We start from the raw sequence: 20,590 nt of genomic DNA, 5'->3' as shown, positions 1-20,590 counted from the left end.
ACAACTTGCTCGGTATACAGTGGAGAGGTTTCATAACTGAAAGGCTCCCCTCTGTGTGTGTAAGCCCACAATCCTCATCTAGAGACCTCACCTATTTTGGGCCATAGGTGCATCTCTGAGGTGGGAAGGGATGATGCGGCGAGCTGCCCTTGAAGGCCCAGTCCTCTTTCTGCTTCAGCTGAGCCTTTTGATTGCCTGTATCCTTGTAATTATTCAGGAAAGCTTGGTACTAGGTAAGAATATTTCTCTGATTTGTGAGACTTAGATTTGATAACTTGATCCTGTATGTTAGCTCACTGCACAACTCATCACCCTTGAAAGACCAGAGGTAATCACTAATTGGGTTGTAAGGACTGAACGCAGTTTTATTTTAGCCATGCTTTGCCGCTCCTCTTGAAGCTCAGCCAGTTGGAGAAAAACAACATTATCAATTTGATTACTTGGTGTCTCAGAGTCTTCTTGCAGTTGGTGTCATTCAAATACTGATATAAGATGAATTTCCCAACAATGAATCGCAGAATTGAAGAGAAGGAAGGAAGGTTAGAAGTCACCTGGTTGAACTGTCTAACCAAAAGGCTCTGTGTGCCCTGTCACATGGTCATTGATCCTCTGCAATAGAACATACCTAATAATACTTTCTGAGCCACCCCCTCTTTGGTCATTTTCAGGAAGGGTTTTTAATAAATTGTGCCAAACCTCTCTTTTTGCAGTGTCACTTACCGGTTCCAAATGCTACTCTTTTCTGGTCAATTGTGAAAAGTTCCTTTTATAAAATTACCACTTTAACAGCAAATATATGGGGATTTTAAAATCAACAGGCTTTCACCTGGATTTACATAAACATCTATCTTTTCTATAAAACTTGAGATTTGGAGAGACCTCAAGTCATTTCACTGTATGACATCACCTCTACACTCTACTATTCTCCCTATCCCGATACCCAGCGCAGTGGCGGAGACAGGCTCGAAGTTAAGGAAAAGCAATATGGACGAGTGGGAACACAGCAAAAGTGCTACTGGTTTAACGTCAACCCTGCCAGCATCTATGCCAGGTACCCCAGTGTTATTGTGGTTCAACACAGAAAAAGCCATCTTCCTCCACCAAGCTTCACTAATTTATAAAATCAACATTCAGAGTTTTTATTTTTCATATTTGATGCTGCCTTTGAAAGATATCAATATGGGAAAGCACAAAAAGCAAGTTGCCTCAAATTCTTGCAGAAATAAATATAAACAATGATATACAAAAGTCTGAGAGTTTCATGTAGTTGCATACAGTGGTTTACCAATATCGGCATAAGAAAAACCATGATGGCATTGACTGTTTTTGGTATTAAAGAATGCTTTTTAATTCTGAAGAATAAAAAATTTAAATTATGAGAAGAACTCAAAACAGAAAAATGGGATTAAAGAATCTTAGAATGTGCTTGAACAAGCATAACTCGAAAGAAAAGAGAATATTTAGCGTCAGTTCTAACATGAATACATCAGGAATTTGAAGTAACTATAGTTAATAATATAAACTTTCACTTGCTTCTTCTCCCTAGCTCCAGTAGTACAAAACAGCAGCTATCTGAAATTGAGTATATTCTTTACCTTGTGCTGCCGCTATGACTGCTCGGTCTCCTGAGACTGGAGCCCTTGCTCCTCAGGTAGGAGAAGGCAGAGCAATGATTGAAGAAAGTGAAGCCACTCTGAGCTCAAAGTTGTATTAGGTACTCTTCTAAGCTGTTTCCAGCTATATCTGTCCATAATGCCATAATTATAAAATGAATGATGGGAGAGAAGAAGTTACAATCATTTCATGGTAACTGTTTCTTAAATGGTAGAAAGTTTTAATAAATCCTAATGGCTTTGTGGGTTTACACCCTTCAACATATTATGGTTGGTGACTGAGGAGAGATGCTATACCCCATTAACGTATGTATCCCATGTATTAAAAAGGCAACCCACTGGACTGGATATCTATGATATGATTGTCACCAAAGCAGAAAGCTGTATTGCTCTAAATCTATAAACAAGTGGCCCAGTGCATAGTTCCTGTGATTTCTCATATTTGCTCCTTATTTTGAGCCATTAGTTCTTTACAACAATTCTTCCACTTAGAACAATGGCCATTATTTGACTGGGAGGTCACACAAAGGCCTGAAGCAAATATATTCAACAGAAAAACTGTACTGTTCTTTCTACTGCTCTGTGCTTTTCCTCAGATTAACTGGTCACATAACAATGTGCTGTCATTAAAAGGCAAAATGAAGAACTAATGAGGCTCATCTGTCAAAAAAACAAAAATCAAACTCGAACAAAAAGCCCAAGCCTAATTCTACATGGTTCCTGAGCTATCAAATCCTTCCTTGTATAGAAGTCATCAGAAACGGGAAAGATAGCAATATTGATGTAAAACTGTAAACTCATATTAATAAATTCATTGTTCTGTATTTTGCATTTCCAGTCACTATTTGGTTCCACTAACGCACACTAAAACAGAAATGCTCTCTGTAGGAGAGTGGCAGTTTGCGCCTCATCAGTTCAAAGAGCAGGCCATTGCATATGATTTTTTGGGGTCATTTCCTTCTTTAACTTGCATCTTGACCTCTGGGGAATTGATACAAATTACATACCTGGCTACAGCTTCACTGTATACAAAACCAGCATCAGCTCGTTTTACGATTTCAAAACACAGATCAGCTCCATCCATACTGTAGAGAAATGTGAAAAATAATGTAAGAAAAGAGGATATTTCAGGAAGAAAACACTGAAAGCGAATACATTATAACTAAGTTATTAGTTGACTTACAGCTAATGATTGTAATAAATTAGTTGAATCTCCTATCTTTCAATGAAAAATAGACATAAATTATAAAGGACATTATAATCATGTTAACACTGAAAATCTACAGGGAAAGAAACAGGAAGAACAAGGAAATGGTAGCATCAAATAATATAAGGTATGGAAGATTGAATTTTCTTTAGGTTATCACAACAAGAAGTCTCAAAAAAGGGCAATGCTGGGGGACTATGGGCATATTTTTGAGTCAAATTCTGAAATTACCTATATCTAGTCATGTCATGTGATATTTTAAGAATACATCAAGGATTCTAAAACATTTAGCCATAATTATCACCGCTAAATGGGAATTCAAGCTACATACTGTGCAAGGAAAAAAAGAATTAGCTAATCCATAATTTATTTTTGTTTACAGTTTTATTACCAAAGTTAATTGCAACAAACATATTGTAACAGAGTGATGTGTTGGTGACACAGTGTCACTATCTTGCCCCCAAACTTAAAATGGTTCTCTATGTCTCACCGGATCAGTAGGTTCTCGTGTCTTGGCTACAGCTTGCCACTTCTACCTATTCTGTTGTAATGACTTTTCAAGAATACTTCACTCGTTAAGCACTCTAGTCTTATTACTACACTCTGAATATTACATTTTCTTTCTTTCCTTTTCTGGCCACATGCTTCTGTACCTGTTGCTTCTCATATTCAAAACCTACCTAATTCAAGGTTCCACTATAATCCCACCTTCCCTAAAGAAACCTCTAAATGATTATCAGCCACAATAAGCACTTCATTTTTTTATAAGCCCTTCTTTTGCTTAAATTGTACAAAAATCCCATATCATAAAGTTTAGCACTTACATACAAACATATATATGTGTAAACATGAAACTTTTACCAGATCATTACAAATATTAATGAAATTATTCAAATATTAATAGTTAACTAACATTTTCATAATGCTTTAAGGCTTATAAAGTGTTTTCAAATCCAGTATCTCATTCATTTGTTTATTCAGTAGCTCAGGCTCCAATGTATCTGCTGCTGGTACTATACTGAGGAAACAGAAATTTCTAGAAGGGAAAGTAAGTAACTAATCATTACTATAACTAATAATTACTAAATAGTTATAATAAAAATTAGTAATCTTTACTAATATCACTATTTACCAAGCATCATGGGTAGCATTCCTGCTTATATCTCCCTTTATTCTTACAATCAACTCATGAGGTCAGTATCCTCATTGTCAAATAATTTAAGTGAGTAGACAAGTATGTGACAAGGGCAGGATTCAAATCCCTGTCCATCTATGTTCAGTGCTTTTTCTATTATCTAGAGGTATACTTACTGGGTGTGCAAGGACCAAATGCACATATTTAAGCTCAACAGTTTAACAATAGGGTAAAGTCCCAAAGAACAAGAATATTTTATACTTTCAACATACCACTCCCCCCAATATTCAGTGGAAGACTGAGCACACAGTAAATATTTAATGAATAGTTGATTATGTTATTTAAATCTTGGTGTGTTTTGATGTAAATGAAAATACTTTCACATGTATACAAGGCTTTACAAATTTTACCAATTTTCCATTTCACGGCTAATGAACATTTCCAATGTCAAATAGGATTCTTCTCTAAAATAATTTTTATGATGCCCTAGTCTACTCTGAAGTATAGCAGTGCCCATTTTCCACCATCAGAAATACAGCCCAGATGAACACGATCATGAATTTTTGTGAATGACCCTGATCATCTGCTAATAGTAAAAGTCCTACAAGTGGAGCTGTTAGGTCAAGAGGCACATACAATAATACTTTTGATACACACACTACTGGAAAAAATTTAACAATTTATGCTGCCACTACCAAGTGTGAAAGTGTCCTTTCCTCTGTCTTGCCTCCACTAGAATGACTATTTTTTAAAAAAATTTGCCAATCAGATAGCAGGAAAAAAAGTCATTCATGAGTGCTTTAATTTGTATTTCCTTGATTACTAGAAAGGCCGAATATTCTTCATTTCTTTGCATTGTGGGGAGAAAAAATACTATTTTTTAAAGCTGGCTGCAGCTTAAGCTGGTTGGTTGATCTAAGAGGACCAGATCAACCAACCAATACACATCGCAGAGACAAAATGACAGTTTTGTTTACCTGCTTTCCATTTTAACTGTGAAATGTGATGATAAGCACTATTCAACTCAGATGAGAAAGGAGTCAGACAAAGGATACAGCTAAACTGGTTGCATAATAAAGCAATAAGAATCTGGGAGCTGTCCTGATAGCTAAATGAATGTTTCATTGGAGGCACCAGGAAGAGGGAAACAAAGAGTCTTTGCGGTAAGAGAAGGTAGTAAGTAAGGTGGTGAGAGGCCATCCTATGGAGGAAACTGGTTAGTGAGACATAACTGGAAATTATTTACTGCCCTGTGCTATAATTACCAACATGGATCAATCCATTTTTCTGGTCACATCTGAAACACTAGTATTTGAAATGACAATCTCTACACATGCACATACACACACGAATAGTTTCAGGTTTCTACACTTTTCCACTGTCCTGTCTATTTTTGTGTCTGGTACCATACCATTTTCAATACTGGAATACTATATTTTAATATTTGACAAAATGTGTCTCATTTCGTTATTATTCTTTGTCAACATTTTCTCATGATTGTTTTTCCTCCCAGCTGAACTTTAAAATCAGTTTGTTAAATGCTAAAAAATACTTTAGATTTTAGCTGAGATGGTATTATATTTATAGGTTAACTTCTAGAAAATAACAGTTTTATAATTTCATCCATGAACATGATATGCCTCTCCATTTCCTTTCATGTCTCTAAGTTATAGTTTTAAAGTTCTCTTCATATTGGTTCCATATATGGAACCATTGGGTTTTTCCCTTGAGGCATTTTATATTTTCAGTTGCTATTATAAATGGGCTCCTTCTGCCATTATACAATTTTTAATATAATGGTCCATAACCAGGGGGTCCAAACAAAATCACCTGTTTTAACTTTTAAAATATGTAGGCATGATTTTTGAGGAGTTAGTATGAACGTGTCATTACTGTGAAAATAATTTTCTATTATTAAAGCTATTTAATCAATTATTCATAACATTAATTGCTATTAAAGAGGCAGTCTACTAATTTTAAATTTTGTGAGATACAGAAATAAAAACTAAAAACCCTGTTATTTATGCAAATTTTATTCATCACATAAATTTAAAATATACACATTCATAATATATACAATCCCAATAACCTTGAACAAATACTTCGATGTCAAAATTCTTGATAAACTTTATTTGATAATATAATGCTTCTAAAAACAACTATAAGGCTTCTTTTATTGCTCTTCTCTTCGGCTTCCTATCTTAGGATGTTTCGGGGATGACCAAGAAGCTTCAAAAAGCATTTTCTGAATTTTTCCAGTTGGTTTCATTCCGAGGGAGTGAAATGAGAGGGAAAAGAAGCCCTGCTATGGACGAGTATAGGGAATGCTTCCATACTAGATGCAGGGAAAAACTATGGGAGGTTTACTTAGAATTCTGAGAAGTGATGGGATTATGAATGATCTTAGCTGTTCCTCCTTTTTATCTGAATTAAAAAATTAATCCATTTTTATAGCACACATGCATTACTTATATAATTTAAAAAAAAATCCAAAAACAAATGCACCAAACAAGCAAAATAGATCACAGGTCTGGAGGCACAAGGTATGGCTGGCTGTATGTTGAAGGGATCAGAATATGACACTCCAAAATATATCTCTTTGGTATAGGATTATTTTGAGCTGAAGGCAATTGAAAAACAGCAGACACAGGAAGAATTCTTTGCTCTCCTCCATTATGCCCCCAAGCAGGGCATAAATTTCCTTTTGTAAAGCCGTTTCCCTCTCAAGTACCAGGAAGAGAAGAGCTACTCTTATCTACACAACAAACATTACTAAACAACTCTTATTTGCTGTACATTTCATGCTCATCTTCCCACAACCTACCCCCAACCCCTGATGACCAAACTCACCACTGCCCTTTCTTTGTATAGTCTCTTCTCCACATTTTATCACATTTTGTTAAAATGGTATATAAGTCTCTGGGTCTAATTGCCTCTTTGTAGTTTTCACTTTTTTTTTTCTGTGAGGCCCAACCCGCCCTAATGCATGCATATGAAATAAATCTTTTCTCCTATTAATCTGTCATTTGTCAGAAACTTAACCTAAGAGGGTATAGGAGAGGTTATATCCTCCTCTATGATGTATTCTGTAAAAGCCAGAGAAAGAGGGGGCTTGTAGGAGACTAGCATCCAATAATATGAAAATGCTTCTCAAATTAACTGTGGCAGAAAACTAGTCTTTTTTCCTCAGATGCATTATAAACCAATATTTTATAAAATACAAAATCATGTGCTATGATTTCACAGCAATATCAACTTGCTCTAACAGTTTCTAAATGCTTACTCTCAATTTCTATACTTATAATAGACTGGTAAAATTTGGTAGATTGCCACACATCTGCAAACTATTCTTTGAGGAACAGTGTAAAGAACAGACCAAGTCTAGATTTCTCTGATCAGCATTTTCTCTGATGGAGACCAAAAACAACAACAAAAAAAGAGGTATGACGTCAGAAACATGGTGGTGTGAGGGATGCTCCTTGATATCTCCCCTTGAAGTTACAACCAATTGAACAATTATAATTCAACGAAGGATTCCCTATGCAACACACAAACATGTCTGAGAGATCTGTGCATTGAAATGTCTGAAGGTGGGCAAATCAGGATGAACAGGGGAGGAGGGAAGGGAGAAGTGCAAAGACGGAGGCTGTGGGATGCAGCCTGGAGCTCACTGTGGTCCCGGGAGAGGAGAAGGGAGAATTGAGACTGCAGGTATACTCTGTGGCCCCAGAAATTCTGCCTGAGGGATCAGTATATAATACGGATGAACCCAACAATCAGGACAGAGACCTCAGGGCAAGGACTGAATACAGAAGTGTGACAACTGCAGTCTACAAGCCCTCACTGCCAGGCAGAAAACAAAGCCACAGAGCCTTGCCTCCCCCACACCATTACAGTATTAGTAGCGTGCCCCAGAAAAAAAATAAACGATAGTAGTATCAGATTAAAGAGCAGAATATCTACAGCCCTGAGAACTGAAGAGACAGTTCCTGAGCGGCAGATGCACAGTGCTGCTAATTCCAATGACAAGGGAGAGGCTATAGGGGTAAGACAGACCAAAGTGGTCTGGCAGTTGCCATTACTCAGAAGAGAACAAAGCCACAAACACACCAGCCACCTTTTCCAGCCCACCCAACCTCCATGTTTTGTGGCTGATCACAGTGGGGACACCCAGGGCGCAAAGCTTTGCATCTGGCTGCAGGGTCAGCACTGGGATTTCAGAGCCCAGAACCCCATTACCCACCATATCCTCACACAGGGGTGGTGCCCTGAGACCTAGATGATGTGGTCAGGGAGGGGAAGCCCACCTCCCCAGGAAATCTCCCACAGTGCAAGAAGCTGGTACTGCCACAAGGGAAAATAAAATGCTCCAATGCCACCTACTGGAAAGCAAAAGAAAGACCTCTTCATATCCTGCTGTAGAATCCACTCCCGTAGATACCCAGGAAGATAAATAATCCATTAATTGCCATGAATAACCAAGGTAACAAGGCAGCTCAAAAAGAAAATGAAAAACCTCCAGAAAATAAACTTAAAGATATGGAAATATGTGACTCAAATGACAGAGAATTCAAGATTGCAGTTCTGAAGAAACTCAACGAGATGCAAGAAAACTCAGATAGGCAGGTTAATGAACTCATACAATCAAACAACAAAATGAATATTTCATCAAAGAGATTGAAATTTTTAAAAAGAACTAAATAGAAATTATGAAGCTGAAGAGCTCAATAAAAGAGATGAAGAATGAAATAGGCAGCTTAGGAAATAGAGCTGACCAGATGGAGGAAAGAATTAGTGATATCAAAGATAGAAATCTGGAAATGAGGCAGACAGAAGAAGAAAGAGACTTGAGAGTTACAAGAAATGAAAGGACTCTACAAGAACTATCTGACTCCATCAGAAAAAGTAATATAGGAACAATGGGCATACCACAAGGAGAAGAGAGGGAGAAGGGCATAGAGAGTCTATTCAAGCAAATAGTCGTTGAGAACTTCCCGAACCCATGGAAAAAACTGGATCCTTGAGTCCAAGAAGCAAATAGAACATCTAATTACCTCAATCTTAACAGGCCTTCTTCAAGGCACATTATATTGAAGTTGTCAAAAATTAATGACAAAGAAAGAATTCTCAAGGCGGCCAGGGAAAAGAGGACAGTAACCTACAAAGGAAAGACTTTTCAGCAGAAACTCTACAAGCCAGGAGGGAGTGGAATCCAATATTCAAACTATTTAAAGAGAGAAATTACCAGCCAAGAATATATCCTGCAAAGTTATCCTTTAGACATGAAGGAGGAATAAAGACCTTTCCAGATATACAGAAGCTGAGGTAATTTTCCACCACAATGCCTGCATTACAGGAAATAGTGAAGGAGGCTATTCGACCTGAAACAAAAAGACAAAAGAATACAAAACTATGAGCAAGATTACTAACAGACAGACAGAAGCAGGAGATGGCAACCCTTACGCAGAATAGGCATTATACACTTACACATAACATAAAGGGTAAAGAAGATAAAAGCATAAAAAAAAGACAATTTGCTATTGCAACTCAAAAATGAACTCACAGCATAAATAGGGATAATTTGTGACAATAAAAACATAAAAGGGAGGGAATAAAGGTCAGAATTTTCAAAGGTGAATAGAGATAAGATGCATGCTGAAGAAAAGGACTCCTGTATATGTGAAGCTTTCTTGGACATAAACTTCATGGTAATCACTCAAAAAACCCCAACAAACCATAACTGAGACACATAACATAAAAAAAGAGTAAACAGAGGAAAAAAAATCGTAGAATTCCATCAAGACAGAAACACAAAAGCAAAGAAACAATGGAGACACTGAGCTACCAGAAAACAAAATATAAAATGGCTATAGGAAATTCTCATTTATTAATAATCAAACTAAATGTAAATGGACTGAACTAACCAATAAAAAGGTACAGACTAGCAGACTGCATTAAAAAAACAAAACCCAACAATATGCTGCCTGCAAGAGACACATCTCAGCTACAAGGACAAATGTAGACTTAAAGCGAAAGGGTGGAAATCGATACACCAAGCAAATGGCATCTAGAGAAAAGTCGGTGTATCCATAGTCATATTTGACGAAACAGACTTCAGGATATAAAAGGTAACACGAGACAAAGATGGACATTTCTTAATGATAAAGGGGACAATACAACAAGACGACATAACACTTATCAATATGCACGTTCCCAATTAGGTAGCACCAAAACATATAAAGCAACTGCTAACAGAACTAAAGGGAGAAACTGACAAAAACACAATTATAGCAGGGGACCTAAATACGACACTGACAACTATGGATAGATCATCCAGAACAGAAAATCAGTAAGGAAATATCAGCCTTAAATGACATATTAGACCAAATGGACATAATTGACATTTACAGAGTATTTCATCCTGGAACACCAAACTATATATTCTTTTTTAGTGCTCATGAAACATTCTGAGGATAGACCATATGTTGGGACACAAAACTAGCCTCAGCAAATTTAAGAAGATTGAAATAATATCAAGCATATTCTCCAACCACAATGCTTTGGAATTGGAAATTAAATGTAAAAACAAAGGGGGGGAGAAACCACAAATACATGGAGATTAAACAACTGCTATAAAAGAATGACTGGGTCAAAGAAGAAATAAAAGGAGAGATCAAAAGATACACATAAACAAATGAGAATAAAAATATATCATACCAAAATTATTGGGATGTGGCAAAAGCAGTATTAAGAAGGAAATTTATATCATTACAGGCCTTTCTCAAGAAAGAAGAAAAATCCCAAATAAACAACCTAATATTACATCTTAAAAAACTAGAAAAAGATTTTATATATATAATGAGATGGTTCAGTGTGAGGTCGGAGGGATAGTGGATGGGGGGAGGGGGGTTCACAGTATGAGGGATATAAATGATGAACGTCTAAGTATTACCTTGTTTTGTACACCTGAAACTAATAAATAAATTAATTAATAAAAAAAAAATTAAAAAACTAGAAAAAGAAGAACAAATGAAACCCAAAGTCAGTAGAAGAAGAAAATAATAAAAATTAGAGCAGAACTAAATGAAATAGAGAAAAAAAATTATTGCAACAAAGAGCTGGTTCTTTGAAAAGATAAATAAAATTGACAAAACTTTGGCTAGACTCACTAAGGAAAACAGAGAAAAGACACAAATAAACAAAATTAGAAATGAAAGAGGAGGCGTTATGATGGATACTACAGAAATACAAAGGATCATACAAGAACACTATGAAGGACTATATACAACCAAATCCAATAACCTAGAAGAAATGGACAAGTTCTTAGAAATATATAACCCCCCTAGACTGAATCACGAAGAATTTGAAAATCTAAATAGAATCATCCAAAACTTACCCAAAAGAAAAAATCCGGGACCAGATGGCTTCACTAGTGAATTCTATCAAACATTCAAAGAGGATTTAATACCTGTCTTCCTCAAATGCTTCCAAAAAATTGAAGAAGAGGCAATACTTTCTAACTGATTTTGTGAGGCCAACATTACCCTGATACCAAAACCTGGTAAGGATAACATAAAAAAAGAAAACTACACACTAATATTTCTGATGAATACAGATGCAAAAATCCTAAACAAAATACTAGTAAATCAAATACAAGAATGCATTAAAAAGATTATACATCATGATAAAGTGGACTTCATTCTAGGGCCTTATGGTTCAACATAGGCAAATCCATCGATGTGATACATCACATAAACAAAATAAAACATAAAAATCATATGATTATATCAACAGATGCAGAAAAAGCATTTGACAAGATATGACACCTGTCAACATTTATGATTAAAATACTTAATAAAATGGGTATAGAAGGGAAAGTACCTCAACACAATAAAGGCCATATTATGACAAATCCTCAGCTAATATAATACTTAAGGGTGAAAATCTGAAAGCTTTTCCTCTAAAATTGGGAATAAGACAGGGTGCTCCCTTTCACCACTGTTATTCATCATAGTATTGGAAGTCCTAGCCAGAGAAATCAGGCAAGAGAAAGAAATAAAAGGCATCCAAATTGGAAATTAAGAAGTTAAATTATCACTTTTTGCAGAAGATAGGATTTTTTATATAGAAAACCCTAAAGACTCCACAATGGAGGAAAGAAAGCCTCTTCGATAAATGGTGCTGGAAAAACTGGGAAGACATGAGCAAAAGAATGAAACTAGACTGCTATCTGTCACCATATACCAAAATTAACTCAAAATGGATCAAAGACCTAATCATAAGACCTGAAACAATAAATTACATAGAAGAATGCATAGGTACTAAACTTATGGACCTTGGGTTCAGAGAGGATTTCATTAATTTGACCTCAAGGGCAAGGGAAGTAAAAGCTAAAATAAATGAATGGGATTATATCAAACTAAAAAGCTGCACTGCAAAAGAAATCATCAACAAACCAGAGAGGCAACCAACGGAATAGGAGAAGATATTTGCAAACAACACCTCCGATGAGGAGCTAATAGCCAAGTATACAAAGAACTCATACAACTCAACAACAAAAAAACAAACAATCCAATTAAAAACTGGGCAGAGGGCCTGAACAGACACTTCTCCCAAGAAGACACCCAAACAGCCAATGGATATATGAAAAGATGCTCAACTTTATTAACTATTAGGGAAATCCATCAAAACTACAATGAGATACCATCTCACACCTGTTAGAATGGCTGTTATCAACAGTACAAGTAATATTATAACAAATGTTGGAGAGGCTGTGGATCAAAAGGAACCCTCATACACTGCTGGTGGGAAAGTAAATTGGTACAGCCACGATAGAAAACACTATGGAGGTTCCTCAAAAAATTAAGAATAGAATTACCATATGACTCAGCAGTGCCTCTTCTGGGTATCTATGCAAAAACTCTGAAAACATTTTTCCGTAAAGATATATGTACCCTGATGTTCACTGCAGCATTATTCATGGTGGCCAAGACATAAAAACAACCAAAGTGTCCTTCGATAGATGATTAGATAAAGATGTGGTATATATACACAATGGAATATTACTTGGCTGTAAGAAAAGGTGAAATACTGACATTTGCGACAACATGATGGATCTTCAGATTATCGTGCTAAATTAAATGAGTCAGACAGAAAAAGTCGAGAACCATATGACTTCACTCATGTGTGGGATATAAAACTGAAAGCAACAAACAAATAAGACAAAGAAACAAAAACTCTCAGACACAGGCAATAGTTTAGTGGTTACCAGAGGATAACAGGGGTGGGAGGGTGGTAGAAGAGGGAAAAGGGGGTCAAATATATGGTGATGGAAGGAGAACTGATTCCAAGTGGCGAACACACAATGCAATATATAGATGATGTATTATAGAAATGCACACTTGAAACCTATATAATTTTACTAAGCAATGTCACCCCAATAAATATAATAAAAAATTTAAAAAACAAAAAGAACAAAATAAACAAACAAAAATAACTACAAAATTTGGATGAAATGAAAAAAAATTTTTTAAGTTTTAAAGAATTAACAGTATAATGAGTGTAAAAGAAGTGAGAAAGTACTGCTTCTGTCCTGGAGGTAGGGAGTGGGCTATGGAAAGAAGGCAGCTGTGGAGGGGGTGGTAGCTGTACTTCTAGGGAACTCAGGGATCAGTCAGATGGAGACTGAAAGGGTCCAACTGCTTTTGTACCAGGGTGATCCAAAAGGAGAGACAGAGCTATTCTTTTGGCAGACCCCAGAAGAGCCTGCCAAAGTCTTAGGCCCTAATAAAACACACCAAGCTCTGGGCTGTGGCCATAAAAAGCTACATTTTGAAAATTAGGGTACAGAAAACATTTTGGTATGTCTTATTGGTTGTATAGAAAACCCCCAATGCTTACCATGGAGATAAGAGCTGAACTTAAAAACTTCAGCAAGAAACAAGAAATGATAAAATGTGACAGTACAGATTTGAAAAAGCAGCAAATAGAAATTTCAGAATGGAAAACTATAATACCAAAATTAGGAACTTAAACAGATTAGATAATTGAAGAGAAAATCAGTCACCTGAAAAATGTTATCAGATTGAAGCATGGAGAGACAAAACATGGAAGATATAAAAGTGAGCATAAGAAACAAAGGATTACAGTGAGAAGGTCAGCATAAATTTTATTGACGTTTCAAAAGTGAAAAAAATGAAGCAGAAGCAATACTGAAAATATAACGGCTGATAATTACCCAGAAATAATTAAAGATACCAATACACTGATTTGACAAACTCAATAAATATCAACAATGATAAATAAAAAAATCTATAATTACAGAATACAGTGGAAAGTTATCTTAAATCAACATAACTGCCAACCTAATATTCTCTTTTCATCAAATAAACCCTTAAAGAATGAAGGTAAAAATATTATTTCAGATAAGAGAAAAAAAAAAGAATTTGCTACCAGCATACCTATCCCTAAAGGAAATACAAAAAAGTAGTTCTTATGTGGAAGAAAACTGAAGTCAAATAAATACTCAGATGCAGCAAGGCATAAAAAAATGTGGTAAATATGTACAGTCATGCACCACTTAACAATGGGATATGTTCTGAGAAATGCATTGTTGGGTAATTTTAACATTTTACGAAAACCATAGAATGTACTTACACAAACCTAGGTGGTATACAACCTACATACTTAGGTTTTATGATATACCACTGTCGTATATGTGGTCCGTTCTTGACTGAAATGATGTTATGCAGTGCATGACTGTAGATGAATCTAAATGAACAATGACTGGGTAAAACAACCATTTTCTCACTCTCTCTCTGGAGAGAGAGACCATATAAAACAAGTATTCTGAGAGAAAGAATGGATTGATTTTAAATAAAAATACTTGACAACAATAACATATAAGTCAGGGGGCATACTGCAATTTCTAGGACAACCACTAAGTTCTCTAACTTTCTGATGTCAGGGCTCTTTTCTACTCTTAAAGATTACTGAGAAGCCCGAAAGGATTGTGTTTGTGTGGGTTTTATCTATCAATATTTGCTGTATCAAAAATTTAAATCCAGAAATGTAAAAAACATTTATTTAAAAATAGTAAACACATTACATGTTAACAGAAATAATACTTTTCATGGAAAAGAACTATATATCCATGGAAACAACCAAAATGTGCTTTGATAGATGAATGGATAAAGAAGTTGTGGTATATATACACAATGGAATATACTATTCAGTGGTAAGAAAAGATGAAATAGGACCATTTGTGACAACATGGATGGATCTTGAGATTATAATGCTAAGCGAAATAAGTCAGACAGAAAAAGCAGAGAACCATATGATTTCACTGATATGTGGCATATAAACCAAAACAACAAAGGAACAAGACAAACAAATGAGAAACAAAAACTCATAGACACAGATAATAGTTTAGTGGTTACCAGAGTGTAAGGGGGATGGGGGGTGGGAGATGAGGGTAAGGGGGATCAAATATATGGTGATAGAAGGAGAACTGACTCTGGGTAGTGAACACACAATGGGATTTACAGATGATGTAATACAGAATTGTACACCTGAAATCTATGTAACTTTACTAACAATTGTCACCCCAATAAACTTTAATTAAAAAAAGAAAATAACTATATATCCTAAAATAAAATAATTTAATGAGAAGAGTGACATTGTTTTACATTTTGCAAAGCTCCTTTATTTCTGGTTTAATATCTGCTTCTACATCCAATCTGTTACAATATGTTACTTGGTTGAAGTAAATGAATAAAATCTGGTCTCACACAGATATATAATTGGAAGAAGGAGGTATATTTTAATAGCCCTTACAGATATTTGTGAATATTCTTCTCTGATACTACACCAAGACTCAAGAAGTGGTAGTTTCTTAAAGGTAAATTGCAATATGGAATCTGGAACCACATCAGTGAACTTTTTGTACTGTTATACTATAATCCATTGTTCTGTCTTCTTCTTTGAATAATTTTTTTTTACCTGTGCATGATTTTGTAACATAATTCATTAGTCATTTGAAAAATATTGGTGCACTGAGTTACACAGATTTTTCCAAATATTGACACATTTGATTACATATCAAAACCCACATCTATTAATACCACCACTGATTACATTAGAAACATTCTTTAAAACCTGGGAAGCTGTTAAGCTCATGGTGGCAGATATAAGTTTTCCCAAATTCTAATTTTCACTTGAAAATTACAATTTCATCACTGGCGACAACTGCTATGGGGTGTTTCCCTTGAAGTAGCAGGTTGACTTTGTTCATTTTTGATTAAATGTCTGTCATATATCCAAGTCTGAATGACTGTGGTTTGTCTGTTAGTCATTCTTTCAAGTAGAAATGTTACACACACACACACTCACACACACACACACCCCTCAGTGTTGGAGAAACTTTTGTTGAATCAGGTAATCTACTATTGATGGAAAAACACATCAATACAACCTTTCCAGAGGGTAATTTTACAGTGCTTGACAAAAGCCTTAAAAATGGGCATGTCCTTTGACCCAATAATTTCATTCCAAGGGAAATAATCAGGGATGTTTGTCAAGTTTTAATGAGCAGGGTTTATCATAGCTATTTATAACAGGAAGAAGTCAGAAACAACCTAAATGTCCAGCAATATGAGAACGATTAAATAAATTGTGGTAAACCCACAGAGCAGAATATTATGCTGCCATTAAAATGATGCTATAGAAGTATATTTATTTAGAAAGATGTTCAAACTATGTTAAGATGTATAAACATTTAATATGCATATATGTATATATGCAGATACACTGAATAGTTTTTGAATATTATAATAGGGTGTTAAACAATGGGTAGGTAGGGCTGTATTTGGAATTTTTTCTTTTTTTCTTTTTACTTTTAAAAAATAAACAGGTACTACCACCGTTGTCATGAAAAGCAGTTCTAAATGTTAAAAAAAGAAAAAAACACTGTATCAGAATGCAGCTTAAATAGCATTTATAAAGCAGTTTGTATCTGTAATTTGTTTTAAAAGTTTAAATTACTGAAATTTAATGAAAATATTACAAATATTGATGTCAACTATTAGAAAATAGGAAAAGCTAAAGTCAGTGAGATACCATCAGAAGAAAAATTTGTAAAAGAACAGCAAATTTAATCCACTGAAGATAGAAGGAAATAATAATGAGCAGAGATTAATGAAGAAAAATCAAACAACACAGAGCAAGAGAAAAGTAAAAAATAGGTTATTTAAAAAGATTAATAAAATCGAACTAGAAAATCCCCAACGTTTGGAAATTGAACATATGAGGTGTGAAAAAGAAATATGGTGAATGTTTAAATAAAAAAATTTATTACGGTAAAAGACACATTGCCATTAAAACCCCTCAAAATACTCCCCCTCACTTCGAACACACATCCCATTGTTTTTGCCACTTTCTGAAGCAGTTCTCAAAGTCCTCTTTTGTGTCTTTAGTTACGAGTTGTGGCTGCCACGATGTCCTGAATTGATTCAAAACATTTACCTTTCACGTTCATTTTGATTTGGGGGAAGAGCGAGAAGTTGCATGGTGCCAGATCCAGTGAATAAGGAGAATGAGGACACACCGTAATGTTTTTATTTGACAGAAATTGCCATACCAGAAGCGATGTGTGACACAGAGCCTTTCTGCTGTGATCAGAAAATGTGGTGAATGCTGCTGCCGAGTGCCATCCAACGGAAAGGCAGGGATCTTCAATACGGGAAGAGCCACTTCGAGCCTTAGTAACAGTGTGGGACAAGTTTCATCTTGTTCGGTGCAGTCAGTCAGGTGTGAGCTAGGGTTGAGAGAAGCTGTGTTTGAACATGTGCCATAAATCATCCTCCATCATGACAACGCTCCGTGTCACACATCGCTTCTGGTATAGCAATTTCTGTCAAATAAAAACATTATGGTGTGTCCTCATCCACCTTATTCACCGGATCTGGCACCATGCAACATCGAGGCAGCCATGACAGCACAATTGCAGACACTCAAAGAGGACTTCCAGACTACTTCAGAAAGTGGCAAGAATGATGGGATAAGTGTGTTCGAAGTGAGGGTGAGTATTTTGAGGAGGATTAATGGCAATATGTCTTCTACTGTAATTAGTTTTTTTATTTAAACATTCACTATATTGTTTGATCACACCTCATACTTTTATTACACAGATATCAAAAATAAATCATTAGAAAATAAGAAAATATTTAAAACTGAATAATAAAAATAAACACATTAAAACATAAAATGCAGGTAAAGTAGTACTTAGAGGGAAATTTACTGTTGTAAATGCATATATTAGAAAAGAAAAAAGGGTGAAAATTTATGAACTAAGCATCCATTCTCCATAAGTTACATAAAGATCATCAATTAAACTCAAACAAATTAGAAGGAAATAAGAAAAGAAATTAATGAAATGGAAAACAAACAGATATTAGAAGGATAAACAAAACTAACAGTTGTTCCCTGTGAAATGATGACTCTTTGGCAAGACTGATTTAAAAAAAGAGAGAACACACACATAGAAGCCAATATTAAGAATGAAAAAGGAGTTATCACTTCATATCCTACCAACATTAAAAATATGCTATTGAAACTCTACGCCACAAATTTGAAAATTTATATGAAATGGGCAAAGTCCCAGAAAAATAAAACTCATAAAAAAGAACACAAAAAGAATTAGAAAATCCGAATAATTCTTTACCAATTAAAGGAACTGAATCAGTAATTTAAAACCTTCTGGCATAGAAAACTGTAGGCCGACATGGAATTTCTGACAAATTCTACTGTACATTTTGAGGAGAAATAAAATGAATTAAAAGCAGGAACAGTCTCCAATTCATTTTATGAAGCTGGCTTAACCTAGATACCAAAACCCATTAAGGACAGCATGAGAAAATTAAAGGACAATCTCACTAATGAACATTCATGCAAATAACCCAAACAAAACATTAGCAAACCAAAATAGCAATATATAAAAATTATATCAGGACCAAGCTGGGTTTACCAGAAGAATGTAAAACTGTTTGAACACTCAGAATTCAATTAATATAGTTCTGAACATTTGACATACAAAAATGTCCACTCCGACAACTCATATTCACCAATATTCTGGAGGTCCCAGCCAATGCAGTAAGGGCAAGATAAATAAATAAAATGTATAAAAATTGAAAAGGAAGAAACAAACTGTCAATATTTATAGATGGTATAATTGCATATATAGAATATCCAAAATAATCTAAAGAAAAATTAGAATTAATTGGAATTTAGCAAAAGCTGATCATAAGTGAAATGACACTTTTTTTTTTTTTTAAAGGAGGGTGCAGCTCACAGTGGCCCATGCAGGGATCGAACCGGCAACTTTGGTGCTACCAGTACCACGCTCTAAACAACTGAGCTAACCGGCTACCCCGAAATGAAAGTTTTTAAATGAAGTTTTTTAAGAATGGAGAAATAGATATAATAGAAAGATGTATAGAACTTCTAGGGAGAAAAAAATAAGATAAATTAATTAAGTAGAATAAACGGAGAGAGAAATATACTGTTTACAGCCTGGAAGACTCAATATTATAAACAGCCAATCTTTCCCAAATTGAGGCATAAATTGAATGGAATTCTAATCAAAATCCCAACAGGTTTTTTGAAAATGTCAAGAAGAATCTAAAATGTATATGGAATTGCAAAAGGACAAGAAGTCCAAGATATTTTGGGAGAATGTTAAGGTGGGAAGATTTGCTCGACTTGATTTCAAAATTATATAAAGCTTAGTAACTAAGACTGCATGCTATTAACACTAAGACAGATGAACAGGACAGTAAAACATAACAGAGAACCTAGAAATCAGGGTTTCCAGGCAGGAATTCCCACCCATTCTCAGGAATTTTTTTTGCTTTCCCGCTCCCGAATCCCGAGATATAAACTGTTTTCTGTTCTCCACGATGAATAGTTTCTACAAAGTGATGGCCGATACTACCAACCACCTGGGTTCATGGAGCTGATTTTCCTGATTTCCTGACCAACTTTTCTCAGGATTCGGAAACAGAAAACTGAAAAAAATTCCCGAGAATGGGTGGGAATTCTCATCTGGAAATCCTACTAGAAAGAACCATAAATATATGGATGCTTGATTGATGACAAAGAGGTGACTGCAGAGTATTGGGGAAAGATGGTCTTGTCAAATAAACATATGCTTATGTGAAGCAAGAGATGTGTGTCTGAATGTTCACAGCAGCACTGTTCACCAACAGCCACCAAGTGTCAACAACCCCAATGTCCATGAGTGGTAGACTGGATAAAGCATAGGTATATTCATATAATAGAGTACTACACAGCAAAGAAAAGAAACTACAGCTACACAAAGGAATTTGGCTGACTCCTAAAGATAAACCAGAGTGAAAGAAGCAGACACAGCAGAACATTAATTGTCTGATTTCTTTTATGTATAGTTCAAAACCAGAAATAATCTTATTTTGTTGTAATGAATAATTAAAACTAGCATTTATTGAGTGCTTACAATGTAAAAGCCATTTTCTAAGTGCTTTACATGCATTAATTCATTGAATGGTTACAATAAATCTGTGAGGTAGGTGTTATTATCACTCCTATTTTACTTATGAGAAA

At 35.2% G+C, this 20,590-nt stretch overlaps 1 protein-coding gene across 15 annotated transcripts in view; it reads right to left on the bottom strand.

Annotated features, from left to right (window-relative positions):
- Positions 1–20,590, bottom strand: part of CASK (calcium/calmodulin dependent serine protein kinase) — a 416,202-nt gene that overhangs the window by 216,030 nt on the left and 179,582 nt on the right. For all 15 annotated transcript variants that reach the window (XM_081041785.1, XM_081041786.1, XM_081041780.1 and 12 more), the window contains exon 4: positions 2,621–2,698. In XM_081041785.1, coding sequence (XP_080897911.1) covers positions 2,621–2,698 — 78 coding nt within the window. The remainder of the gene's footprint in view (positions 1–2,620; positions 2,699–20,590) is intronic.

Source organism: Rhinolophus hipposideros, assembly GCF_964194185.1.
Source record: "Rhinolophus hipposideros genome assembly, chromosome: X".
In the NCBI taxonomy this organism is placed as follows: Eukaryota; Metazoa; Chordata; class Mammalia; order Chiroptera; family Rhinolophidae; genus Rhinolophus; species Rhinolophus hipposideros.
The sequence above is the reverse complement of the archived record's forward strand: the minus strand, read 5'-3'. Positions and strand labels throughout refer to the sequence as shown.